The sequence below is a fragment of the Lycium barbarum genome, chromosome 6 (assembly GCF_019175385.1).
Source record: "Lycium barbarum isolate Lr01 chromosome 6, ASM1917538v2, whole genome shotgun sequence".
Taxonomy (NCBI): domain Eukaryota; kingdom Viridiplantae; phylum Streptophyta; class Magnoliopsida; order Solanales; family Solanaceae; genus Lycium; species Lycium barbarum.
In genome coordinates this window covers 16,223,573-16,251,309 of record NC_083342.1, presented here as the reverse complement: position 1 = coordinate 16,251,309, position 27,737 = coordinate 16,223,573, and the positions used below count along the sequence as shown (strand labels likewise).

General features: G+C 37.5%; 4 protein-coding genes across 4 annotated transcripts; all 4 read right to left on the bottom strand.

Annotated features, from left to right (window-relative positions):
- Window positions 1–266: 266 nt before the first annotated feature.
- LOC132599604 (uncharacterized) lies at window positions 267–2,099 on the bottom strand. The gene is made up of 2 exons (XM_060312923.1): window positions 1,004–2,099; window positions 267–384 (listed from the first exon to the last, which is right to left on the bottom strand). Exon 1 carries the CDS (start codon window positions 1,953–1,955, stop codon window positions 1,224–1,226), a length of 732 nt encoding a protein of 243 aa, XP_060168906.1. The 5' UTR covers window positions 1,956–2,099; the 3' UTR covers window positions 267–384; window positions 1,004–1,223.
- Window positions 2,100–5,242: 3,143 nt separating this feature from the next.
- On the bottom strand, window positions 5,243–7,070 carry LOC132599603 (uncharacterized). The gene is made up of 2 exons (XM_060312921.1): window positions 5,980–7,070; window positions 5,243–5,360 (listed from the first exon to the last, which is right to left on the bottom strand). The coding sequence occupies exon 1, from the start codon at window positions 6,929–6,931 to the stop codon at window positions 6,200–6,202; it is 732 nt and encodes a 243-aa protein (XP_060168904.1). The 5' UTR covers window positions 6,932–7,070; the 3' UTR covers window positions 5,243–5,360; window positions 5,980–6,199.
- Window positions 7,071–10,215: 3,145 nt separating this feature from the next.
- Window positions 10,216–15,852, bottom strand: LOC132643874 (uncharacterized). Its single transcript, XM_060360397.1, has 5 exons — window positions 15,733–15,852; window positions 14,571–14,610; window positions 12,348–12,527; window positions 10,953–12,197; window positions 10,216–10,333 (listed from the first exon to the last, which is right to left on the bottom strand). The coding sequence occupies exons 1-4, from the start codon at window positions 15,850–15,852 to the stop codon at window positions 11,173–11,175; spliced, it is 1,365 nt and encodes a 454-aa protein (XP_060216380.1). The 3' UTR covers window positions 10,216–10,333; window positions 10,953–11,172.
- A 2,403-nt stretch (window positions 15,853–18,255) lies between these two features.
- On the bottom strand, window positions 18,256–18,930 carry LOC132599602 (zinc finger protein ZAT11-like). The gene has a single exon (XM_060312920.1). The coding sequence runs from the start codon at window positions 18,809–18,811 to the stop codon at window positions 18,356–18,358; it is 456 nt and encodes a 151-aa protein (XP_060168903.1). The 5' UTR covers window positions 18,812–18,930; the 3' UTR covers window positions 18,256–18,355.
- Between the last annotated feature and the right edge of the window lie 8,807 nt (window positions 18,931–27,737).

Here is a 27,737-nt window from a genome sequence, read left to right as displayed (position 1 = left end):
TCACTCAATCCAGGAACTGGGGGTAAATCCACCAATATTAGCATCATCATCTCTTAATTTTTCCCCAGCAATACTTGCTGGGACATCATCACCACCACCACCACCACCAACATCAACAGGCTGAACACCTCCACCAACAGCATCAGCACCACCAACAACATCAACAACAACATCACCACCAGCACCAACAACAACATGACCACCAGCAACATCACCACCACCACCAGCTATAACATCATCAACCCTAGTGATGGCTGTCACTCCAACCAATTCACCTTTGAACCCATCAATCAGTCTGTCAGGCACAAATTCTATGGGCACAAAGGTGACAAGGCATGGCATCTCCAACTCTCTTATTGTTGGGACAAGCCATGGGTTCACAACCTACAACAAAAAAGTAGATATATCATAATGGTGCAAAATCATAAAAAGCAAAACCTATTTAAAACAAGTTAACAGGTTGTTGCAAAAGGTTACACATCTGTTGGGTAATGTCCAACAGATAGGTAACTTGTTGCAGCAGGTATCTCATCTGTTGGAAAATTTCCAACAGATGGGTAACTTGTTGCAGAAGGTTGCTCATCTGTTGGATATTATACAACAGATTAGTAATTTGTTGCAACAGATTATTGTACTTGTTGTAAAAACTTACTGTAACAGATTCAGAAGTTATCAAATTAGTAAATAAAGTGATATGTTGCAACAGCTGTGGTACTTGTTGGAAATTGTGCAACAGATTGTCAACTTGTTGTAGCAGGTTTATCATCTGTTGGACATTTTCCAACAGATGGGTGACTTGTTTCAGCAGGTTACTCATCTGTTGTAAAAAATTAGTTGCATGTTATAACAGATTCATCTGTTGGGTAACTAGTTGCAACAGGTTAATTATCTATTGGACATTGTCCAACAGATGCATAACTTGTTGCAACAGATGAATGTGTTGTTGCAGCAGATTATAAAAGTTGTTGCAACACCTAGTCATCTGTTGTGTTCTAATGCTTACAGCTTCCTTAGGGGGGTTGAAAAGGTCAACACTCAATTTTGTGTTGTTCCTGGCAGTGAGCCATCTAAGAATTCTTGGATAGGTAACTTCTTTGGAGTATTCCTTGACTTGATGCCTGAGGTGAGGAATGACTTCAAATGCCCAAGCCTAGAAAAAAAAGATGCCATCAAAAATCAAAATAGTGATTGAAATAAAAAAAATAAAAAAAGAAGGTAAAACATTAAAGAAAATTTACCATGAAAGCCCAAAGGAAGCCATATAGGTTTTGTGTTTTCCCCGTTGGCTTCAAATCCTTCATCAAATATTCAACAGTCAAGCTAAAGCTTTGAAAACCCCAGGCATAGTTGTTGAAGGCATCATAGTCCTCAGCAAGTTTAATCAATCCAAGCGGTATGTTGTAGTTTACGTCTCTTTCCCAAAGAACACTATGCACAAACCAAACTAAGCACAGTGCCTCCTTGTGCTTTTTTGAGAAAGTTTTGGACTCCAAGTCTTGCAATAATTTCTTTTGAGTGTAGCTTTTTCCCACTAAGTTTACCAAATAGACATTATTCGTAGCTTTGGAACCCTTCGCTTTCTTGTCTGCCTTGGGCGTCTGGGCTGGCTTGGTTAATACAACAGTAGGAAGAGGCTCATAAGGATAACATCTCAATCTGGTAACTATGGCAAACTCCTTCATGCCAAAGCAAACCGGCATGCCACAGTAATTGATCCAAATCTCATCCTTTCTATCACAAATAATCTTACGCTTCAAAAGCTCAGAAACCATTGTCATTTGAAATCGGGCACTGGTATCTTCAGGCAAATCTAAATAGATCCCAAAGCAGCTAGCCCTAAAGAAATTATCTAACCCCTGCTGCCGGAGAATGCCCCTGAAGGTGTCAAATCCCTTGCCCATGGTTGATCTAACCACAAAATCACCAGACAAATCCTTATTTCCATTCAGCGGCATCGTCACGCCGTACTTTTCAATGCTGAAACTCTTGACGACCTCCTCAATCGAAGGTCTATTGGGATCTATGGTAATACTAGAAGACTCAACAAGATTGGCATCCACATTATGTTTCCTTTTTCTTCTTAACTCAGCCAAGATCTGATCTGTTGATTCTTCTTCTTCTTCTTCTTCTTCTTCTTCTTCTTCTTCTTCTTCTTCATTACCATTTTCAGTTTCTGCTTCTTTTTCACCTTCTTCATCCCCTTCAGCTCCTTCATCCCCTTCATCTCCTTCTTCTTCACTTACTTCTTTTTCATCTCCTTCTTCTTCACTTACTTCTTTTTCATCTCCTTCTTCTTCATCTCCTTTAGCATTTTCTTCATCTCCTTCAGCAGATTTTTCATCATCTTTTTCACTTTCTTCTCTAGTTTCTTCACTTTGTTCATTTTTATCACTTTCTTCTTCATGCCCAACAGAGGTTTCGTGTGTTTCCTCTCTTTCTGAAGCCCCAGTTTCACTAACTCTTTCCTCATTTGTTGATTGACAAATAGCAGTCACAAGTTTATCTAATGGTGTTTGCACCTTAGCTCTTTTACTACTTTCTCCCTCAGTTGGTTTCTCTCCTTTTCTTTTAACTGGAGCCATTTTATCTACACACAGGAGATAGAAAAAAAGTTTTAATTGGTTAGTGCAACATTCAAAGTAAAAAGGGAAAAAGGAATATGTTGCAACAAGTAATCAGTTGTTGCAACAGATTAATAATATGTTGCAAAAAAATACTAAGTTGTTGCAACAACTTATTACTTGTTGCAGCAGAATCTTAATCTGTTGGAAATAGAAAAACAGTTGCAACAACTTAGCAACTGTTTTGATTTTTTACAACAGCTTGTTAATATGCTACAACAACTGCTTCAGTTGCTGCAAAAACCTCAACAATTGTTTTGATTTTATCCAGCAGTTGTTGGATAAAATCAAAACTTTTCCTAAACCATAACAAATTACAAACTTGTTGCAACAACTTACTCATCAGTTGCAACATATTAAAAACTTGTTGCAACAGATGGGTCAGTCGTTGCAGCTTCTTCAACAGCTGTTAGATTTTGTGACTTGTTTAAAACTACTGAAACCACTGAACATAATGTATTGAACACAACTTAAATAATGAACACCTAATATATACTTAACAAAATGTCTTAGAAAAGTACTGAACACCTAATATATACTTAAATTACATAATGTCATAAAAAAACTCCTAATATATACTTAAATTGTTCAACAGGCCACAATTTGGCTCCAAAAAACGCAAAATCAATGATATGTTTATCAACCCATCTTAGGGCTCCAACACCTTTTCAATGACACCTAATGCCCATCTCCATTGCATCCTCCCTACAGAGTTGTCGATGATTAGACTTTCGGGTTTTGTCACAGTTGTGCCGGTAAGCAAAGCCTCCATAAAAGAAATTGACCACGAACCACATACCTTACCAATGACATTGCAGGGGAGATTCTGTAGCCTATTGAATTCCCACGATTCATTGAGTAACTTTGCAGGCAAGTGTGCGAACATTCCACTCTGTTGCAATAACTTCGGCCACAATTCCATTACCGGCTCCATGAAACAAAAGAAATCAGATTCTTCATAGACAGGAACGTTGCAGTCATACACATTTACCACTCCCTCTTCAATCATGAACTCGAGAGTGACAAAATGTGTGGCATTAATATTCATCGCTGTTAAAACCCTCTTTGCACCAGCCCACGAGCAGCCTCCCGGGTAGGGTCTGACACCCTACAATAATCGACCATATCATCATCCCACTTGAATTCAGCAAGTCTAACCTTCAGAGACACGACATTTGGAACTGTACTCTCTTTTGTCAATTCTGCGTACCTCTTGGACATGTTGTTGTAAAAGTTGAGGTCCAGGATTATGTCAGTGGAATCATAGTACTCGGGGAAATTGATTTGCCTCATACGCATTAGAAGCAGGACTTTATCTACATACTAAAGTAAAAGTAGTAAAACAGTTAGTTACTTGGTGCAACAGATTCAACAGATTATCTACTTGTTGCAAGAGCTAATTAACTTGGTGCAGCAGATTCAACAAAATAAAGGATCTGTTGCAACAACTAGTTAACTTGTTTCAACAGATTATCTACTTGTTGCAAGAGCTAGTTAACTTGGTGCAGCAAATTCAACAAAATAAAGGAACTGTTGCAACAGCTAGTTAACTTGTTGCAACAGATTATCTACTTGTTGCAAGAGCTAGTTAACTTGGTGCAGCAGATTCAACAAAATAAAGAAACTGTTGCAACAGCTAGTTAACTTGTTGCAACAGATTATCTACTTGTTGCAACAACTAGTTAACTTGGTGCAGCAGATTCAACAAAATAAAGGAACTGTTGCAACAACTAGTTAACTTGTTGCAGCAGATTATCTACTTGTTGCAACAACATACGGAATTAGATAGATATATACAAGTGTTGAAACTTACCCAATCCTCCCACCATATTTCCATGTTTGTCAGAGCCTTGAAGTCTGCTGCTCCAAATTCATGCATTGAGTACATGGTTCTCCCACTCTTTTTGGACTTGATTGCAGTCTCAACCTTTTTCTTTCTTTGGGCATGTACAAGCTTGAAAATGTCCACCTTTTTTTAGCACTTTTGGCCCAACATCAAGAAGAGGAGTCTCAATTGACTTACTAGGAGTAGCAACAGATCTTCTTGATCTAACTGATGCAAGTGCCTTAGCAATTGCTCTGCCCCTCCTCCGAGCATGAACAGGAGTATAAGGTGAGGAAAGATTCTTTGATGGTTTGATACCCCTCTTGGATATCAACCTCTGCATAGAAGTGTCTGTGGCTTCTTGGGCTTGCACCAATTCCTCCACCTTTCTAATCAAATTATCTATTTTGTCCTTGCAAGTGATGCACTCACAAGCACATGAGGGCACCTTAGAAGTACCGGCACCAACATCAACAAATCTTCTACCACTCAATCCACCACTACTAAAATTACCACCAAATCCGAAAAAATCACTCAATCCAGGAACTGGGGGTAAATCCACCAATATTAGCATCATCATCTCTTAATTTTTCCCCAGCAATACTTGCTGGGACATCATCACCACCACCACCACCACCAACATCAACAGGCTGAACACCTCCACCAACAGCATCAGCACCACCAACAACATCAACAACAACATCACCACCAGCACCAACAACAACATGACCACCAGCAACATCACCACCACCACCAGCTATAACATCATCAACCCTAGTGATGGCTGTCACTCCAACCAATTCACCTTTGAACCCATCAATCAGTCTGTCAGGCACAAATTCTATGGGCACAAAGGTGACAAGGCATGGCATCTCCAACTCTCTTATTGTTGGGACAAGCCATGGGTTCACAACCTACAACAAAAAAGTAGATATATCATAATGGTGCAAAATCATAAAAAGCAAAACCTATTTAAAACAAGTTAACAGGTTGTTGCAAAAGGTTACACATCTGTTGGGTAATGTCCAACAGATAGGTAACTTGTTGCAGCAGGTATCTCATCTGTTGGAAAATTTCCAACAGATGGGTAACTTGTTGCAGAAGGTTGCTCATCTGTTGGATATTATACAACAGATTAGTAATTTGTTGCAACAGATTATTGTACTTGTTGTAAAAACTTACTGTAACAGATTCAGAAGTTATCAAATTAGTAAATAAAGTGATATGTTGCAACAGCTGTGGTACTTGTTGGAAATTGTGCAACAGATTGTCAACTTGTTGTAGCAGGTTTATCATCTGTTGGACATTTTCCAACAGATGGGTGACTTGTTTCAGCAGGTTACTCATCTGTTGTAAAAAATTAGTTGCATGTTATAACAGATTCATCTGTTGGGTAACTAGTTGCAACAGGTTAATTATCTATTGGACATTGTCCAACAGATGCATAACTTGTTGCAACAGATGAATGTGTTGTTGCAGCAGATTATAAAAGTTGTTGCAACACCTAGTCATCTGTTGTGTTCTAATGCTTACAGCTTCCTTAGGGGGGTTGAAAAGGTCAACACTCAATTTTGTGTTGTTCCTGGCAGTGAGCCATCTAAGAATTCTTGGATAGGTAACTTCTTTGGAGTATTCCTTGACTTGATGCCTGAGGTGAGGAATGACTTCAAATGCCCAAGCCTAGAAAAAAAAGATGCCATCAAAAATCAAAATAGTGATTGAAATAAAAAAAATAAAAAAAGAAGGTAAAACATTAAAGAAAATTTACCATGAAAGCCCAAAGGAAGCCATATAGGTTTTGTGTTTTCCCCGTTGGCTTCAAATCCTTCATCAAATATTCAACAGTCAAGCTAAAGCTTTGAAAACCCCAGGCATAGTTGTTGAAGGCATCATAGTCCTCAGCAAGTTTAATCAATCCAAGCGGTATGTTGTAGTTTACGTCTCTTTCCCAAAGAACACTATGCACAAACCAAACTAAGCACAGTGCCTCCTTGTGCTTTTTTGAGAAAGTTTTGGACTCCAAGTCTTGCAATAATTTCTTTTGAGTGTAGCTTTTTCCCACTAAGTTTACCAAATAGACATTATTCGTAGCTTTGGAACCCTTCGCTTTCTTGTCTGCCTTGGGCGTCTGGGCTGGCTTGGTTAATACAACAGTAGGAAGAGGCTCATAAGGATAACATCTCAATCTGGTAACTATGGCAAACTCCTTCATGCCAAAGCAAACCGGCATGCCACAGTAATTGATCCAAATCTCATCCTTTCTATCACAAATAATCTTACGCTTCAAAAGCTCAGAAACCATTGTCATTTGAAATCGGGCACTGGTATCTTCAGGCAAATCTAAATAGATCCCAAAGCAGCTAGCCCTAAAGAAATTATCTAACCCCTGCTGCCGGAGAATGCCCCTGAAGGTGTCAAATCCCTTGCCCATGGTTGATCTAACCACAAAATCACCAGACAAATCCTTATTTCCATTCAGCGGCATCGTCACGCCGTACTTTTCAATGCTGAAACTCTTGACGACCTCCTCAATCGAAGGTCTATTGGGATCTATGGTAATACTAGAAGACTCAACAAGATTGGCATCCACATTATGTTTCCTTTTTCTTCTTAACTCAGCCAAGATCTGATCTGTTGATTCTTCTTCTTCTTCTTCTTCTTCTTCTTCTTCTTCTTCTTCTTCATTACCATTTTCAGTTTCTGCTTCTTTTTCACCTTCTTCATCCCCTTCAGCTCCTTCATCCCCTTCATCTCCTTCTTCTTCACTTACTTCTTTTTCATCTCCTTCTTCTTCACTTACTTCTTTTTCATCTCCTTCTTCTTCATCTCCTTTAGCATTTTCTTCATCTCCTTCAGCAGATTTTTCATCATCTTTTTCACTTTCTTCTCTAGTTTCTTCACTTTGTTCATTTTTATCACTTTCTTCTTCATGCCCAACAGAGGTTTCGTGTGTTTCCTCTCTTTCTGAAGCCCCAGTTTCACTAACTCTTTCCTCATTTGTTGATTGACAAATAGCAGTCACAAGTTTATCTAATGGTGTTTGCACCTTAGCTCTTTTACTACTTTCTCCCTCAGTTGGTTTCTCTCCTTTTCTTTTAACTGGAGCCATTTTATCTACACACAGGAGATAGAAAAAAAGTTTTAATTGGTTAGTGCAACATTCAAAGTAAAAAGGGAAAAAGGAATATGTTGCAACAAGTAATCAGTTGTTGCAACAGATTAATAATATGTTGCAAAAAAATACTAAGTTGTTGCAACAACTTATTACTTGTTGCAGCAGAATCTTAATCTGTTGGAAATAGAAAAACAGTTGCAACAACTTAGCAACTGTTTTGATTTTTTACAACAGCTTGTTAATATGCTACAACAACTGCTTCAGTTGCTGCAAAAACCTCAACAATTGTTTTGATTTTATCCAGCAGTTGTTGGATAAAATCAAAACTTTTCCTAAACCATAACAAATTACAAACTTGTTGCAACAACTTACTCATCAGTTGCAACATATTAAAAACTTGTTGCAACAGATGGGTCAGTCGTTGCAGCTTCTTCAACAGCTGTTAGATTTTGTGACTTGTTTAAAACTACTGAAACCACTGAACATAATGTATTGAACACAACTTAAATAATGAACACCTAATATATACTTAACAAAATGTCTTAGAAAAGTACTGAACACCTAATATATACTTAAATTACATAATGTCATAAAAAAACTCCTAATATATACTTAAATTGTTCAACAGGCCACAATTTGGCTCCAAAAAACGCAAAATCAATGATATGTTTATCAACCCATCTTAGGGCTCCAACACCTTTTCAATGACACCTAATGCCCATCTCCATTGCATCCTCCCTACAGAGTTGTCGATGATTAGACTTTCGGGTTTTGTCACAGTTGTGCCGGTAAGCAAAGCCTCCATAAAAGAAATTGACCACGAACCACATACCTTACCAATGACATTGCAGGGGAGATTCTGTAGCCTATTGAATTCCCACGATTCATTGAGTAACTTTGCAGGCAAGTGTGCGAACATTCCACTCTGTTGCAATAACTTCGGCCACAATTCCATTACCGGCTCCATGAAACAAAAGAAATCAGATTCTTCATAGACAGGAACGTTGCAGTCATACACATTTACCACTCCCTCTTCAATCATGAACTCGAGAGTGACAAAATGTGTGGCATTAATATTCATCGCTGTTAAAACCCTCTTTGCACCAGCCCACGAGCAGCCTCCCGGGTAGGGTCTGACACCCTACAATAATCGACCATATCATCATCCCACTTGAATTCAGCAAGTCTAACCTTCAGAGACACGACATTTGGAACTGTACTCTCTTTTGTCAATTCTGCGTACCTCTTGGACATGTTGTTGTAAAAGTTGAGGTCCAGGATTATGTCAGTGGAATCATAGTACTCGGGGAAATTGATTTGCCTCATACGCATTAGAAGCAGGACTTTATCTACATACTAAAGTAAAAGTAGTAAAACAGTTAGTTACTTGGTGCAACAGATTCAACAGATTATCTACTTGTTGCAAGAGCTAATTAACTTGGTGCAGCAGATTCAACAAAATAAAGGATCTGTTGCAACAACTAGTTAACTTGTTTCAACAGATTATCTACTTGTTGCAAGAGCTAGTTAACTTGGTGCAGCAAATTCAACAAAATAAAGGAACTGTTGCAACAGCTAGTTAACTTGTTGCAACAGATTATCTACTTGTTGCAAGAGCTAGTTAACTTGGTGCAGCAGATTCAACAAAATAAAGAAACTGTTGCAACAGCTAGTTAACTTGTTGCAACAGATTATCTACTTGTTGCAACAACTAGTTAACTTGGTGCAGCAGATTCAACAAAATAAAGGAACTGTTGCAACAACTAGTTAACTTGTTGCAGCAGATTATCTACTTGTTGCAACAACATACGGAATTAGATAGATATATACAAGTGTTGAAACTTACCCAATCCTCCCACCATATTTCCATGTTTGTCAGAGCCTTGAAGTCTGCTGCTCCAAATTCATGCATTGAGTACATGGTTCTCCCACTCTTTTTGGACTTGATTGCAGTCTCAACCTTTTTCTTTCTTTGGGCATGTACAAGCTTGAAAATGTCCACCTTTTTTTAGCACTTTTGGCCCAACATCAAGAAGAGGAGTCTCAATTGACTTACTAGGAGTAGCAACAGATCTTCTTGATCTAACTGATGCAAGTGCCTTAGCAATTGCTCTGCCCCTCCTCCGAGCATGAACAGGAGTATAAGGTGAGGAAAGATTCTTTGATGGTTTGATACCCCTCTTGGATATCAACCTCTGCATAGAAGTGTCTGTGGCTTCTTGGGCTTGCACCAATTCCTCCACCTTTCTAATCAAATTATCTATTTTGTCCTTGCAAGTGATGCACTCACAAGCACATGAGGGCACCTTAGAAGTACCGGCACCAACATCAACAAATCTTCTACCACTCAATCCACCACTACTAAAATTACCACCAAATCCGAAAAAATCACTCAATCCAGGAACTGGGGGTAAATCCACCAATATTAGCATCATCATCTCTTAATTTTTCCCCAGCAATACTTGCTGGGACATCATCACCACCACCACCACCACCAACATCAACAGGCTGAACACCTCCACCAACAGCATCAGCACCACCAACAACATCAACAACAACATCACCACCAGCACCAACAACAACATGACCACCAGCAACATCACCACCACCACCAGCTATAACATCATCAACCCTAGTGATGGCTGTCACTCCAACCAATTCACCTTTGAACCCATCAATCAGTCTGTCAGGCACAAATTCTATGGGCACAAAGGTGACAAGGCATGGCATCTCCAACTCTCTTATTGTTGGGACAAGCCATGGGTTCACAACCTACAACAAAAAAGTAGATATATCATAATGGTGCAAAATCATAAAAAGCAAAACCTATTTAAAACAAGTTAACAGGTTGTTGCAAAAGGTTACACATCTGTTGGGTAATGTCCAACAGATAGGTAACTTGTTGCAGCAGGTATCTCATCTGTTGGAAAATTTCCAACAGATGGGTAACTTGTTGCAGAAGGTTGCTCATCTGTTGGATATTATACAACAGATTAGTAATTTGTTGCAACAGATTATTGTACTTGTTGTAAAAACTTACTGTAACAGATTCAGAAGTTATCAAATTAGTAAATAAAGTGATATGTTGCAACAGCTGTGGTACTTGTTGGAAATTGTGCAACAGATTGTCAACTTGTTGTAGCAGGTTTATCATCTGTTGGACATTTTCCAACAGATGGGTGACTTGTTTCAGCAGGTTACTCATCTGTTGTAAAAAATTAGTTGCATGTTATAACAGATTCATCTGTTGGGTAACTAGTTGCAACAGGTTAATTATCTATTGGACATTGTCCAACAGATGCATAACTTGTTGCAACAGATGAATGTGTTGTTGCAGCAGATTATAAAAGTTGTTGCAACACCTAGTCATCTGTTGTGTTCTAATGCTTACAGCTTCCTTAGGGGGGTTGAAAAGGTCAACACTCAATTTTGTGTTGTTCCTGGCAGTGAGCCATCTAAGAATTCTTGGATAGGTAACTTCTTTGGAGTATTCCTTGACTTGATGCCTGAGGTGAGGAATGACTTCAAATGCCCAAGCCTAGAAAAAAAAGATGCCATCAAAAATCAAAATAGTGATTGAAATAAAAAAAATAAAAAAAGAAGGTAAAACATTAAAGAAAATTTACCATGAAAGCCCAAAGGAAGCCATATAGGTTTTGTGTTTTCCCCGTTGGCTTCAAATCCTTCATCAAATATTCAACAGTCAAGCTAAAGCTTTGAAAACCCCAGGCATAGTTGTTGAAGGCATCATAGTCCTCAGCAAGTTTAATCAATCCAAGCGGTATGTTGTAGTTTACGTCTCTTTCCCAAAGAACACTATGCACAAACCAAACTAAGCACAGTGCCTCCTTGTGCTTTTTTGAGAAAGTTTTGGACTCCAAGTCTTGCAATAATTTCTTTTGAGTGTAGCTTTTTCCCACTAAGTTTACCAAATAGACATTATTCGTAGCTTTGGAACCCTTCGCTTTCTTGTCTGCCTTGGGCGTCTGGGCTGGCTTGGTTAATACAACAGTAGGAAGAGGCTCATAAGGATAACATCTCAATCTGGTAACTATGGCAAACTCCTTCATGCCAAAGCAAACCGGCATGCCACAGTAATTGATCCAAATCTCATCCTTTCTATCACAAATAATCTTACGCTTCAAAAGCTCAGAAACCATTGTCATTTGAAATCGGGCACTGGTATCTTCAGGCAAATCTAAATAGATCCCAAAGCAGCTAGCCCTAAAGAAATTATCTAACCCCTGCTGCCGGAGAATGCCCCTGAAGGTGTCAAATCCCTTGCCCATGGTTGATCTAACCACAAAATCACCAGACAAATCCTTATTTCCATTCAGCGGCATCGTCACGCCGTACTTTTCAATGCTGAAACTCTTGACGACCTCCTCAATCGAAGGTCTATTGGGATCTATGGTAATACTAGAAGACTCAACAAGATTGGCATCCACATTATGTTTCCTTTTTCTTCTTAACTCAGCCAAGATCTGATCTGTTGATTCTTCTTCTTCTTCTTCTTCTTCTTCTTCTTCTTCTTCTTCTTCTTCTTCTTCATTACCATTTTCAGTTTCTGCTTCTTTTTCACCTTCTTCATCCCCTTCAGCTCCTTCATCCCCTTCATCTCCTTCTTCTTCACTTACTTCTTTTTCATCTCCTTCTTCTTCACTTACTTCTTTTTCATCTCCTTCTTCTTCATCTCCTTTAGCATTTTCTTCATCTCCTTCAGCAGATTTTTCATCATCTTTTTCACTTTCTTCTCTAGTTTCTTCACTTTGTTCATTTTTATCACTTTCTTCTTCATGCCCAACAGAGGTTTCGTGTGTTTCCTCTCTTTCTGAAGCCCCAGTTTCACTAACTCTTTCCTCATTTGTTGATTGACAAATAGCAGTCACAAGTTTATCTAATGGTGTTTGCACCTTAGCTCTTTTACTACTTTCTCCCTCAGTTGGTTTCTCTCCTTTTCTTTTAACTGGAGCCATTTTATCTACACACAGGAGATAGAAAAAAAGTTTTAATTGGTTAGTGCAACATTCAAAGTAAAAAGGGAAAAAGGAATATGTTGCAACAAGTAATCAGTTGTTGCAACAGATTAATAATATGTTGCAAAAAAATACTAAGTTGTTGCAACAACTTATTACTTGTTGCAGCAGAATCTTAATCTGTTGGAAATAGAAAAACAGTTGCAACAACTTAGCAACTGTTTTGATTTTTTACAACAGCTTGTTAATATGCTACAACAACTGCTTCAGTTGCTGCAAAAACCTCAACAATTGTTTTGATTTTATCCAGCAGTTGTTGGATAAAATCAAAACTTTTCCTAAACCATAGCATGACAGCAACAACAACAGCAAAAACATCTAAATTTAACTACAAAACATCTATATTTCACTACAAACACACAGCCATCACAAATCTCACTCACAACTTAAACAAAATACACCAAATAGGATTTTTTTAAACCATGCAACCTCAGCAGATGTTTGCAACTGTCAAACAAGTGCTGAATTTGCTGCAACAGCAACAACAGCAGCAAAAACATCTAAATTTAACTACAAAACATCTATATTTCACTAAAAACACACAACCATCACAAATCTCACTCACAACTTAAACAAAATACACCAAAACCATGCAACCTCAACAGATGTTTGCAACTGTCAAACAAGTGCTGAATTTGCTACAACAGGTAACCTCAGTTGTTGGAAAACATCAACAAAATTGCAAGCCTTTTTTTTCGAAATAATAAGGAGAAAAAGAACAAAAACAGCACCAAAAACCATAATTTCACAACCACAATCACTATTTACAAACTCACAAACCCCAACAAGTGCAACAAATACACGAAACTACAACAAAACAAATAATATTCAAGAAAAACCCATGCTCTTCTTCATCTTCTCTAACCAAAATCATCATTTTCACACTCTGATTTCAAAACCCTAACTTTTGAACCAAGTGAAAAAAAAAGTTTACCTGAGAATGAATAGACAAGCAACAACAATGGAGAGAGAGAAAAATGAGCAGCAGCAGCAGCAAGGGAGAGAGAGGAACGAGCAACAACAATGGTGGTCACTGGTCGCCGATTTTGAACAGCAGCAACGGAGAGAGAGAGAGAGAGAGAGAGAGAGAGAGAGAGAGAGACAGGGAAAGATGAACTGAAGAACTGCTCTTTTTTTTTTTTTTTTGAAATAAAATGAAGTAGTTGGGGTCGTGGGGGAAGTGGGTTGGAAGGAGTTTTTGTATAATGTGTGTGGGTTGGAAGAAGTTTTTGTATAATGTGTATGGGCTTTTGTGTATTTTGTAAAAGATTATAAGTTTTAAAAATTATAATTCGGTTCCAATTTAAGTTAATCACATTTTTAAGACAAGTTTGACCTTGGTTGGTCAAACTTGTCACAATTTCTAATTATAAGACTTTTTTGTCACCACAAGTTAAATCTTCCATGTTTATAAGCTGACTAGTTTTATGAGGCCCGTGCTAAGCCCGGGCCCAAAATTTTAATATTTTAACTTGGGTCCCCTTTAAATGGACTGGTCTTTAGTTTTTGCTCTTCAAATGGGTTGATTTTTAATTTTTGCCTTTCAAAATTGAACTTATGTCATATCTATAAGTTATGTGAGCGCCCTTAAAGAATTTATGCTCCTATAGATATAAGTTTGATTTTGAAGGACGAAAATTAAAGATCAGCCCATTTGAAGAGCAAAAATCAAAGATCAGCCCATTTAAAGGGCAAACCGTGTAATTACTTGTTTTAACTTTCATTGTTAATTATCAGTTAAATTATATACTTGAATTCAGATGCAGCGCCATGATTTGGAGTTTATGGGTGCTGAATTTAAATTTTTTAATTTATTTGGTACTAATAACCTATAGACAAATACAAAGTTTGTGAACCAAAGCTACCGGATTCGATCGAAATCATCACCGGCACTCTAGCTCCACCCAGCTTCAAACTCATTTTGGTGATTATCTTGAATTCATTTAAGATTTTGATAATGTGTTTTATTTTACCTGTATTACCAAAACTCATGTTTTCATCTTCTAGAATCATCTAACACAAGAAAAAAATTCCAATAACTTCAAATCTATACTACAATATTTATAACCTTAGCTTAGAATATTTATACAAATTAACCTAGTGATCCTACAATTAGTAAATAATAATAAAGTAAAAGATTTTAAAATTATATTTCAAATGATTTTAGGACAGATCTTTATAAGCATATATGAGCTCACTAAAAATAAGCTAAGATATAGGAAGTATAAGGATAAAAGATATTATAATACCTAATAAATTACTCAGTTGTAAACGAAAATTTGGCTCCAAAGCTGTCAAGATTTTACCAGAACGTATATGGATAAATAATATATTCTCTACATCCCAAAATAAAGCAATTTGATTAGTTTCGAGCTAAATTGAGTTAGATTAATTCAATCTTTTAAAATTAAAATTTAGATATTCAAAAAATATACAGAAAAAACTATAAATTGCAATTTTCCTATCAACACAATGTAAAGATTCTTAAAATATTTGTTAAAGCTTATATAATTTGACTCTAAAAAAATGAAATGTGATAAATATTTTGAGATAAAGGAAAAAAAAAATAACAAAAAGTTACTATAATAAAATTAATTACCAAGGCCCAAGTGGAAGAATGATGGTAAATGCAATAGAAACTACCACGGGTCCAAGTGAGACCAAATTATAAAGGCCAGTGAAATGGTCTCAAAGAGTGAATGAGTGCAAATCAGAATAAAGAAAAAAGACAAAACCACATGTAGAATATTTATAGGCTCAAGCAGCCATGTATTACCCAAAATGACTTAGGAAATTTCTTGATCATGCTTTGATATGTAAAGAGATAAATAGTAAGTACAACCTTTTTGGTTGGCAAACTCACAACCAAACAGTTCTAAGGGAACTATGGACGACAAAATATTTACATTGTCACTTATTAATAGTAGTAAAGTAAAGTAATATTGGTACAATATCCTCTAAGCGCAGAAATCAAGGAATACCGAAAATACCCTTAGCTGAGAAGCAGGCATGTCGTGTAACCGTGACTTCTTATATAGGAGGAAAAGTTGACTTCAAAATGAAAATAAAGAGCAAGTATGCAGCAAATTCACTTCAAGTAAATCACAAAATGTTAAAAAAGGAAAAGTGATGGACCCTGTCAACTCGATATCCTTTAGAACGAGGCACTTCTTCAACACCCCAGCCAGGTGGTAACTTAAAGTTTGAAACAGAAGTGTATGGTGTAATGGCGGTGGTGGTAGGTGGCACAGCCATTAGTTGACCGTAAGTTGGGTCTCCAAACTATGAATAAAGGTAGTAAATTGGTTAGTAAACGCAAAGACACTAATTTGAACATCACGCCATCACTCGTTCATCTTCGTATTCATCTCGCTAATTATTGGCTCTTACACGAATTCCTGGGCTAAAACTTATTCATATATAAGAGAATAAGTAATATACTATTTTTTATTAGTTTCTTTCAAAAAATATAACGTATCTATATTTTAAATAACTATTTTTATATTTTTCATTTTGCTCTTAAATTTTTATAGTCATACAAATGTTATGATATTTTTAAGAGCACAAGTTTTAAAAGTTTTATTACTGCACAAATACTGTGAGATGTCAGCAATGCAAATTAGGAACCTAAATGCCCTATCTAACGATAAAATCATATTTTCAAAAACTAGCAATTATAACAAAACGTATACAACCTCCAACAAATTCCAGAAAATTAAGAATTTTGGAGATCTCCCTAGCTTCTCTTTCTTTAATTTACTAGTTTTGTGAGGCCCGTGCTAAGCCCGGGCCCAAACTCAAGATATAAAAGTAGATATTTTAACTAATGAAATATAATAATCTATACATAGTTAATGAACTTTTAAGACAAATACATAATTTAACTTGTGCAGTGGATAAAGTTGTTCCTCTCTTAATTAGGGATTAGGGGTTCGAACATGGATATGGAAAAAATCTTTGGAGGAAGCGCTCCCCCCGAATAGGCGCGATACAATGCGAATTATCTGGATTAGTTGGGCTCAAATGCGGACATCGAGCACCAACCAGAAAATCAAAGAATATGAAAAATGAGGTAGGAGGTTCAATAGCTTTTCAAAAATAGACCTTAAAAACAAAAAATAAAAAAATTGACTTAAATAAATAAGATTAGGACCTAAAAGTAATTAATTAAAAAGTTTTAAAAAAAATTGAAAATTATTGTGAGGACTATAAAAGTCTCCAGGTTCGATAGCTTTTGAAAAGTAGACCTTAAAAATAAAAAACAAAAAAATTGACTTAAATAAATAAGATTAGGACCTAAAAGTAATTAATTATTTTTTTAAAAAAAAATTGGAAAATAAAGTCCCCACATTTGCTCTTATATATAATAGTAATTTTTATTATCTTTGTGCATTGGTGTTTATGTTATATGGCATCATCACTATTCATAACTTTTGAAGCATTTTAAAGAGGCTCAAAGTTTACTATATTTACCAAATTAAATGTGACAACTTTAAGTAATAAAGGAATAAAATAGGGATAAAAATAAAACATATAAAAAAGTATAGTCCTACTTAACCTGCAAAAAGTTGATCTAAAGGGCTATGTAAAAAGGGTTTGGAGGCATTTCAATTTACTGGAAAGACACTTTGGTCTGCAAAGTAAGAAATAGCAAATGTAAGGGCATATGTGGAAAAACAAATCACTTTGGTTAGCAAACTTCACAACCAGATGGTTGGAATGTGACTAAGGACGACAAAATCATTACTTTGGCACTTATATAATAGTATAATATCTTCTCTTATCACAACACCAGCCGCCATTGTTCTACCGCCCGCCGCCATTTACTCTGCCCCCGTCTGCCGCTTCTTCGTCCAAATTTCACCGGAAAATCAAATGACTACATCTATCCGTTTCTTTTTCCCATCAGTATTTTCTTCACATGAGTTCTCTCCCATGACTTCTACAAGTTCTCCTCTTCATGTACACTTGTATACCATTGTTTAGTATTGTATGTCCTATGTATGTCCAAATATACAAATGACATACACATAACATACAATGATATATACTCCCACAAAAATACAAGATATTTACATACCATACACACAACATACAGTAATATACAGACTTTTATGTTGTTGTATGTACTTGTATGCCGTGTCTATCTCACTGTATATATGGTGATACACAGAACATACAATAAATATATACTAGATATACACCAGACATTCACCAGATATTTAATGAGATACACCGAATATATATTCATTTCTACCTTCAAGCCGCAGAAGAAGAAGAAGAGTCCATAGGACGTGACAGTACTACTGACGCCAATATTAAAGTAGTGATGTCGCCGTCGATGGCTAATACGCAAGTGGCAGGAGTAAAAGGGAGGAATTCAGAGTTATATCTTATATTGGGTGGGAATAGGCTTTTTCCTCTTTTAGGGGTTAAAAATTAGAAGAGTGATAATTACTTAATTAGGAACCTTTTATGTATGTGGAAGTAAAATTCTCATATTTAAGACTAGCTAGAAATTTTAAAAGATTTCACATTTTATTGAATTCAAACTATTATCACATAAATTGGATACAAATTGATAGAATTTAAATGAATATCAAGATAATAAAATTTACTTTACCGTTCTCAAAAAGAATCAAGCAAATTAAGGAAATATACAAGAAAAAAAAAATGCAGCATATATTGTATATGAAAAGAATTAACAAATCAACTTCAACTCCCAAACCTATGTACAAGGATTACAATGACAGGGGACCTAAATAAAGATACGTAAAACGGGAGATGGAGCTAGTGCCGTTGGCCATAACTTCAGATCAATATCATCATCAGGTGTTAAGTTTAAGTCCAAGCAAAATATTCTCTTGCTGCTATTTGACTTCTTCAACATCGGTATCATCGTCGACGTTTTATTAATTTCTTCACGGTGACGCCTCATGTGTCCGCCTAATGCTTGACCTAAAGAAAACTCCATTCCACATATAGAACATTTATGCATCTTATTCTTTTTGGCTTCAATAACAAAATTTGCGAGTAATCTTGGCCTTTTATGACTTGCACGGTGACCACCAAGGGCTTGGAAAGATGGGAAACGTTTATTACAAGTCTTGCATTCGAAGTCATTCCAATGATCTAGTTTGTTGTTTAGAATTAAGGCGCAGTTAGCCATGGCTTGTGCTTCCACTTGCCCATCATCTTCTCTGCTTCTTTTCATGCTAGTCGTGTTTATGAAAATATAAGGATATCTTTGTAAATCTTTGTAAACCAAGTTTTTGATACTTACTTTGAAAGAAATGAGAGAATATTGAAGTGGGATATGATACTTTTGTTGGTGTTGCTTCACATATATATAGGTTTCAGCTAAGCTAAGCTTGCGTGTTTCTGGAAACGTGGCAGTGTAATTTAACCATGCTGTTTGACATTACTTGTTGGTTAAGTTAGTCAAAGAAAAAAAGTTAGTCAAAATAGTGGATATTTTTAATGTGGAAAATGCGTGATGGAAATTGATTTAGATGGATGTGTATTACGGACGCGTGTCTATCGGACATTTTAAAGAGGAGGAGAGTCTGACGTGGGATTCGTGGAGGTTTCTACAAATGTTACTTCTACGTGCTTTCATGAGGTTGACACTTGCAATTTGCAAACGCGGCCCCAAGAGGACAACCTTCCTTTATGGAAGGACAGTTTTCCTGGCTAATATATTTCTCTGTTTCAATTTATGTGATATAGATTAATTAGACGCGAAGTTTAAGAAAAAAAGAAACACTTTTGAACTTATGCTCTAAAATAAGCGTGTAAAATGCAAAGTTTTAAGTTTAATTAACTCTAAATATAAAAATGTATTATTCTTTTTTGAGCAGACTACAAAAAACAAAATAAAAAAAATGGTCAGAGGGAGTAATTAATTTGCTATTAGGAAACTAAAGTCCTAAAACAAGCAAAGAAGGCGTCTTTGAACCCTAGCGGCGACGGGCGAGTTCATATTTTCCTTGGGTTCTCCGGCCAAACATGGCCACCATGGCCAATGGACAACCTTCCATGGAGGTTGTCCACCCCACCCCACCATCAATAACAACCCCACCTGCAGCAAACTATCTCTAAACCCTAAAAAAATCAATACATGGTGCCAGTTCTAGCACACTGCCACCATCACCAATTCTCATTAAGCCAATTGTCTATCATCATGGGGAAGCTACTGTCCAATATAGTTTGGATGAGATAAAAACTATGGTCATACGTGAGAATCTTCAGTATGCCATAGTAGGAAAATTTACTAATGGATGGAAGGATCTCAATGCGCTACGTACCCTATTCCAAAACAATGCGAGTTGAAGGGAGAACCTACCATAGGTTTTTTGTGTAATCGGCATGTCTTGATAAGGTGTACTATGTTGGAAGACTACGTTACACTTATGTCTAAGCCATATTGGATTAAGGAGAAGAATATGAGTTATCCCATGCGTACGTTGAAATGGGATCCTTGGTTTACCCCGGACGAGGAAACTACGATTGCTATAGCTTGGATATCTTTTCCTACACTTCCTCCTAATTATTTTGTAGAGGAGGTCTTATTTTCATTAGCATCAGCCGTTGGCAAGCCTTTGACACTTGATCTTGCCACAAAAAATAAGACAAGACCGAGTTGTGCTCGTGTTAAAGTTAAAGTGGACTTATTGCAAGAACACCCCAAAGGAGTAAAGTTACAAATTGTGAATGATCAGGGTGTGTTCAAGGAGAAGTGGGTGAAAATCCAATATGATTTTTTGCCAAAGTTGTTATATCCTGCATTTTCGAACGTCGAATTATTTGTAAGCTGAGGTGGGACCCACACATCAAGATTTTTTTGGGACATGTGAAAAGTTATATGAATCGTATATGTAAAGTTAAACACAACCCGTGAAGGGCCCTGGGGCCAAATCAAAGTGGAAGCCCTCCAAACGAATATTTTTAAGAAAACGTTTTCGGATGACCTGACTTGGAGGAGCAAAAACGGCATTATAAGTTTGGAATTTGGGAAAACGGCCAGAAATAAAAGTTTTAGATAATTGAAATAGCTTTCCAACGGTAGGTCGTGGGCTCCCAGGCGACGTCGGTACAAGGAGATATGGACGTTTTAAGGTCGAAAGGTCAAGCTGGGCAGTGAAATGGGCCCAACCCGATTCCAATTTGGGTCAGGCCCATTACCCACGCTTTTAATAGAAAAAAATCAGTTTCTCTCCCTCATTTTTCAGATCAAGAAACCTGGAAAACTCTAGAGAAAAAGAGATAGGAGAGCCTAGAGAAAAAAAATATCAATTTTTGACCAAAATCGGAGCCCCGAATCCCGAAGCCCATGAAGAGAAAAGTGTTCTACGTCGCGTTGCCTTCGATTTGAGCTAAAAATCAACTAAAAATAAGAGGGTGGACGTGGTGGCTGTGCACTTAAGGTATGAATAAGGCTTTTTTTTTTATTGTTAACAAGTTTATTTAGAGTTTTAACGGATTAGAACGAAGAAATAACGTGATAAATTCGTTTGTTGGTATGGCTGAATTGTAGAATGGGGTTTGAAGAAAATTTTGGATGAAAACAAATGTATTTAACTTGTAGAATGTGGAGGATGTTGTTATTGATGTTGTTAGTGTTAATTTTGACCTCTTTGCGAAATTATTAAATAGTTATATCGCGAATTGGTTGGTTGGGAAAATTTGGAAAATAATGTGCGGGCTGTTTTACGGCATATGTTGGTATTGATTTGGAAGTGTAAAGTCGAAATGAGGATTATTGCATTATGTCGTAAAGTAGACTAATTGCGTATATTGTGAATTATGAAAATTGTTGATGTTGTTGATGTTGTTGTTGGGTTGTTGTTGGTTGTGTTGAGTCGAGTTGAATCTCGGGGAGGCTATATGTATAGGGGAAATGCTGCCGAAATTTCGGTAGGCAAGTAATAAAATTTGGATTCTTAAAGGCTTGAATTTGACAATTGGTAAACATGACTATTTGTAGATTTTGGACGAAATTGGAAGTGAAGCTAAGCGAGCATAAGGCGCAATCGAGGTATGTAAAGCTTACCCCTTCATTCTTAGGCATGTTTTGAACATAATAGGCTCGGCCGCGAGCCTTAGATACGACTCCGTTCCTCGGAATTCGAGATGGAAATCCGCCCCAATTCCTTCAGTGAGATTGAATCATTTTCCTTATAACTTGTCTTCAAAGTGAGCTTTAAGTATGCAACCTTCCTAAACGGAGTCGGAATACTTCCAAATGATTATGGACGACCTCATAAGGTCTACTATCTGTAATTTACGTACGTCTCCTCGGGTTGGCCCGAGGTGGGCCCTCAAGGCCCGATACTTTCTGTATAACTTTAACTACTTTGTTTCTGTCCGACTTTCTCAGACAACATCTGGACTATTATTCTGATCATGATATGACTACTTTTTATATAAATTTTACAAAATGGGTTTGACATCTGAAAATCTGATTCTGGTAATAATCCGTCGTGCCTTCCCAAGCAGGATATAAGCGCATATTATGAACGCTATCCGAATACCCTGATTTGAATCGCCATTTGGCCTACTTCAGTTTGATTGAGTCGGTATAACGATATGTATGTATGTGGATTCTCATTAATCTATTCGTGGATGTCTCAATGCTTCCTTTCACCGGATCCCAGGCCGGTTTATATCGTGCGGATGGGCCGCCGAGTCCCTTGTCGGGGGCCGGGTCCCATGTATGAATTCCGAAGTATGATGTGTCCGGTTCCGGGGTACTGTGGTATATGTCGTTCCCGGTTATCGTGTATATGTTACGAAGTATGATGTGTCCGGTTTCCCGGCGTGTGATCTGTCCCCGGGGTTACCGTGGTTATGATATGATGTGTTATGTGACGGAGATGTTCGAAGATATGAAATCTTCTGAAATATGATATGTTGTGGCGCCAGAGGCAGGAGTGGCGACCACGTTCCTGTGCCCTATTATGATTCTGTCTGTCTGATTGGATTCTGATTTTGTCTGTCTGATATGGATTCTGATTCCGCCTGTCCGTATGGATTGTGATTCTGCCCGTCCGTCTGGACCATAATTCTTTCCGTCCGTTTGATTTATGGTTCTGTCCGTTATACTTCTGTGCTTCCGGTTCATGCTATGATTATGTTTGTTATGTTTCTGCTTTACATACTCGGTACATTTTTCGTACTGACCCCCGGTTCTTCGGGGGCTGCGCTACATGCCCGCAGGTACAGACGCACCTGAAGATACGCCGCCAGTCTAGGGCTCAGATACTGCTATTTTGAAGAGCTCCTTTGGTCTGGAGTGTGTACTTTTGGTATATACCTTCTGTCTTCTGTATATTCTGTATGTATGGCAACTCCGGGTACGGCGAGGCCCTGTCCCGTCATATGACTCTGTAAGTCTGTTAGAGGCCTGTAGATATGTTTGTGGGTTAGGGTCTTTCTGTACGGATGTGTGTATATGTTGTGTTTGGGGCGACCCCATTTGCCGCGGCGGCCGGTCCGCATATGTTTATATGTTGCTTTGTTGGCCGGTGTGGCCTTTGTTGGTATTTTCTGTGCGCAGGGTTATTTTGGATAGTCTGTAAAACAAAGGAAACTCTGCCAAAATTTTTCTGGAAATTATCTAAATTTGAAATATAGCCTTGACGGCTTCTGCTTTATACTTGAATGCGTTTGATAACAGTTGAGACAACATTGGATATATGTGTTTGGGTGCCCAGATCGGGTACTAGTCACGGCCCGCGGGGTTGGGTCGTGACAAAAGTATTGTAATGAATGCTGCCTACAAGGGCATGATATTAAATCGTGTTGGAAGGTTCATCCTGAGTTGTACCCTAAGGATGAAGACAATCATACGACTGAGGAGGACAACGATGGCACAGTGAATCATGATAATGATTCTCAAGGTGGAAACAAGCTTGAAAAGGACAAGGCGAAACAAGTTGCATACGCAAACACTGCGAAGCAAAATAATAAAAGCGATGTAAATCCAAATTATCGTAAAGGAGATGTCAAGGTTCTTACCAGTGGATTGGTGGTTGGTCAACAACATTGGCAAATGCAAAAGGGCAAGAAAAGAAGGAATGACAGTGGTGATCAGGAACAACAAGGGAATGTGCAAAAGGAAAATAACGTCATTACTGATGTTATGAAAGTTACCAAAACTGGAAACCCAAATCCTAGTTATGGTAATAAATATGCAGCTTTAGTGGAAAGGGAGGATGGTGAATTGGTGGAAGAGGATGCAGATAATGATCGTACAGTGGTGGTGCATGCAGATCCCAAGTCCACTAATGATACCAAGTCGACCACAGATGAACCAAATCAAGTTGTGCATCATGCTATGCATGGCAAGGTTTCATCAGGCGAAAAGGATCCTAATGATGTTATTGGTGGATGTGGAAATGATAATGTGATTGGTACTATTGAAAATCAGTTTGTTAAGGTTGCAGTTCCTATTGATGAGAATTTTAAGCAACTTAATGTGAATGCCAAGGTGTTCACTACAAAGAAGAATAATATGGCAATTAGTGACACAAAAGCTTGGGTGGGAAAGGTTTTTTCTAATCCAACCGGTGTCCCTATTAATCAGACCTTTCAAGAGTTTCCTTCACATACTCTTATTGGTACTAATAAGGGTATTGTTAATAAAGGTGGTAATACAAGTGTGGAAAGAGTGCCATGGAGTGACCAAGTGGAGGAGGGTCATTTCTTTGATGCAAATATGTTGCAGGATCCTCTTCATGTTGATACAAACACTCCAGCATCACCTATGGCTAGTGAGAGTGTCAATGTGGAAGGAAAGGAAGAAGATAAACCGATTGTTGCAGAGAAGAATGATACAGAATCCAAACTACATCAATCCATGAGTGGAAATGCAATGAGAAATGATACTAGGATGCAGCAGGAACAAAAGCTTGATGTGATAGATACCATGAGCTCGGAGCTTACTCCAAATGTAACCATCAAGGCACCAGTTTTGACTCAGTTTCATGACAGTGCCAACAATGGGAAGAATAATGGTAGTAAAGGAAAAAATGGAAGCAAAAGCACAGCTGCAAAAGGTAATTCTCAACAGACGAAAGCTAAGGATACCTCAGTAGTGGCTGATAAAAAAAATGGCAATCAGGTGGTTAACCCTAAGCTTAAGGGAAATTTTCAAGTGGCTATACCAGTTGATATTCATGCCAAAATTGATCTTGATGAAGAATCAACAACCCAGAATTTTCAGAATGCAGCTAGGGATGGTGATTTGTCACCTAGTCAAATCTCTAAGGGTATGGTCAGAATAAAGAAGAAGCAAACTAAGGATAATGTTGTACCCCAGTCAATAGGGGTGCAAACAAGGAGAACTACCTCTAAATCTAGTATTTCGTTATGATGAATGCACTTATTTGGAATGTGAGGTCAGTTAATACAAGGAAAGCCTTTAGGAGGATTTTAACAATGCATAATAAGTATAGATTCTTTATTATTGGGTTGATGGAGCCTTTTCAATAGCCTTACAAATTAGAAAGCTATAGAAGGAGGCTTGGACTAGAGACAGCCTCGCACAATGTCAATAATAAAATCTGGGCTTTTGTTGATGAAGAATGGGATGCTACTGTTCTTATTGACAATGAGCAAGATCTAACTCTAAGGTTAGTTAATTGGAATATCGATATGGACATGACTGTAACCTTAGTGTATGCAAAGTGTGATAGAGTTGATAGAATTGAATTGTGGGATGCCATGTACTATTTGGCTACTGATATGACTAGTCCATGGCTTGTTGCTGGGGATTTTAATGTCATAACTGATGACAATGAGAAGTATGGAGGTTCACCTGTATCATTGAATGAGGTAGAAGACTTCAGGCACTGTATTACTACATGTAATCTCACAGATTTGGGCTATAAAGGAAGTATTTTCACATGGTGGAATGGCAGGGGTGCAGCAGACTGTATTTTTAAAAGACTTGATAGATGTCTTGGTAATTTTGAATTACAACAGCTTTGTCCAGGCCTAGAAGTTACACATTTAATTAAAAATGGATCAGATCACTCTCTATTATTAGTTGAATTGAAGCATCAGGCTCAACAGTTCAAGAAACCTTTCAAGTTTCTAAACTTTTGGACCAAACATGAGACCTTTTTAGAGATGATACAAGCTAATTGGAAGACTGAGGTGACTGCTAATTCTTTCTATGTCTTCAATTCCAAGTTGAAGAATTTAAAGAAGGTGTTAACTGCCTGGAGTAGATCAACATTTGGTGATATATTTCAGCAAATAACTAACATGGCAGAGGTGATCAAAGCTCATGAGGCTTTGTTTGAAACAGATCTATCATATGCAAATAGGGAGAAGCTCAACAAGGTGAATGTAGAATTGACTAAGTTGCTGAGTATAGAGGAAGAATTTTGGAGGCAAAAGGCTAGAATGGCCTGGTTTCAAGCTAGTGACAAAAATTCAAAGTTTTTTCATGCACATGTTAATGGTAGAAGGAAGAAATTACAGCTGATAAGAATTCAAAATAGCAATGGGCAATGGCTTGAAAATGATGCAGATATTGCTGAAGAGGCCATTAGATTCTTTCAGGCTCAATTCCATGAAACATCACCACCTGCTCAATATGACATATTGGAGCATACTCCAAAACTTGTTTCAAAGGAGCAGAATGAAGCCTTGGTGGATATACCAACCAAGGATGAGGTTAAAAATGCAGTGTTTGGCCTTAATAGTGCAAGTGCAGCAGGACCTGATGGATTTATAGGTCTCTTCTTTCAAACATGCTGGGAAATCATAGGTGATGATATTCTCAATATGGTAGTTGACTTTATTCATGGTTCTGAACTTCCAAGGTACATTACTCACACAAACCTTGTTCTATTGCCTAAAAAACAAGATGTTCAGAATTTTGGGGATATGAGGCCAATAAGCCTTAGTAACTTTGTTAATAAGATATTTTCCAGAGTGATTCATGAGAGATTGGCTCCTCTACTACCTGATTTAATTTCACAAAATCAAGCTGGTTTTGTTAGAGGGAGGAGTATTGTGAAAAACATCTTGTTAACTCAAGAAATCATCTCTGATATCAGGGTGAGAACAAATAAAGGAAAAAGGAATGGAAGTCAAATTGTGTCTAATGTTGTAATGAAGCTTGATATGGCTAAAGCCTATGATAGGCTCTCATGGAGTTTCCTCACTAATGTTCTCAGGAAATTTAGATTTGGAGAGTGGATTATTAGCATGATTTTTGAATTGATAAGGAATAATTGGTATTCAGTACTTTTAAATGGTCAAGCTTATGGTTTCTTTTACTCAACTAGGGGAGTCAAACAAGGTGACCCTTTATCACATACACTGTTTATTCTTGCCGTTGAAGCTTTGTCTAGAGCTCTTAATGTGTTATATGATAATCCTTGGTTTTGTGGTTTTGGATTGCCTAAGCGGAGTCCCAAGATCAACCACTTAGCTTATGCTGATGATACTATCATCTTCTCTTCTTCATGTGAGATTTCTTTGAAGATGATTATGGAGGTTTTGAGAAATTATGAAGCTGCTTCTGGTCATTTGATTAACAAAGCAAAGAGTTCCATTTATTTGCATGATAAGGTGGCTGAAGATGTCTTTATTAAAGTTGAAAGGGTAACTGGTATTAAAAGGAAGGAGTTTCCTTTAATATATCTTGGCTGTCCTATCTATTATGCTAGAGGTTGCATGGCTTTCTATTCAGAGTTGATAGCTAAGGTAAGGAACAAACTTCAAGGTTGGAAGGGTAAGCTGTTATCCTTTGGTGGTAGAACTGTATTACTCAAGCATGTATTACAAGCCATGCCAATGCATCTGCTCTCTGCTATTGATCCTCCAGCCTTTGTTATCAAGAAGCTTCATAAGATATTTGCACAATTTTTTTGGAGTAATAAGGTGGGAGAATGGCAAAGACACTGGGCAGGCTGGGACATTGCATGCTTGCCACTGGATGAAGGTGGTCTGGGATTCAGGTGCTTGAAAGATATTTCATTGGCATTATTTGCCAAGTTATGGTGGAATTTCAGAACTAAACCAACTTTGTGGGGTGCTTTCATGAGCAACAAGTATTTGAAAAAAAAAATCCAATCCTTGTACCATGGAAGAAAGGGTCACATATTTGGAGGAAGATGCTA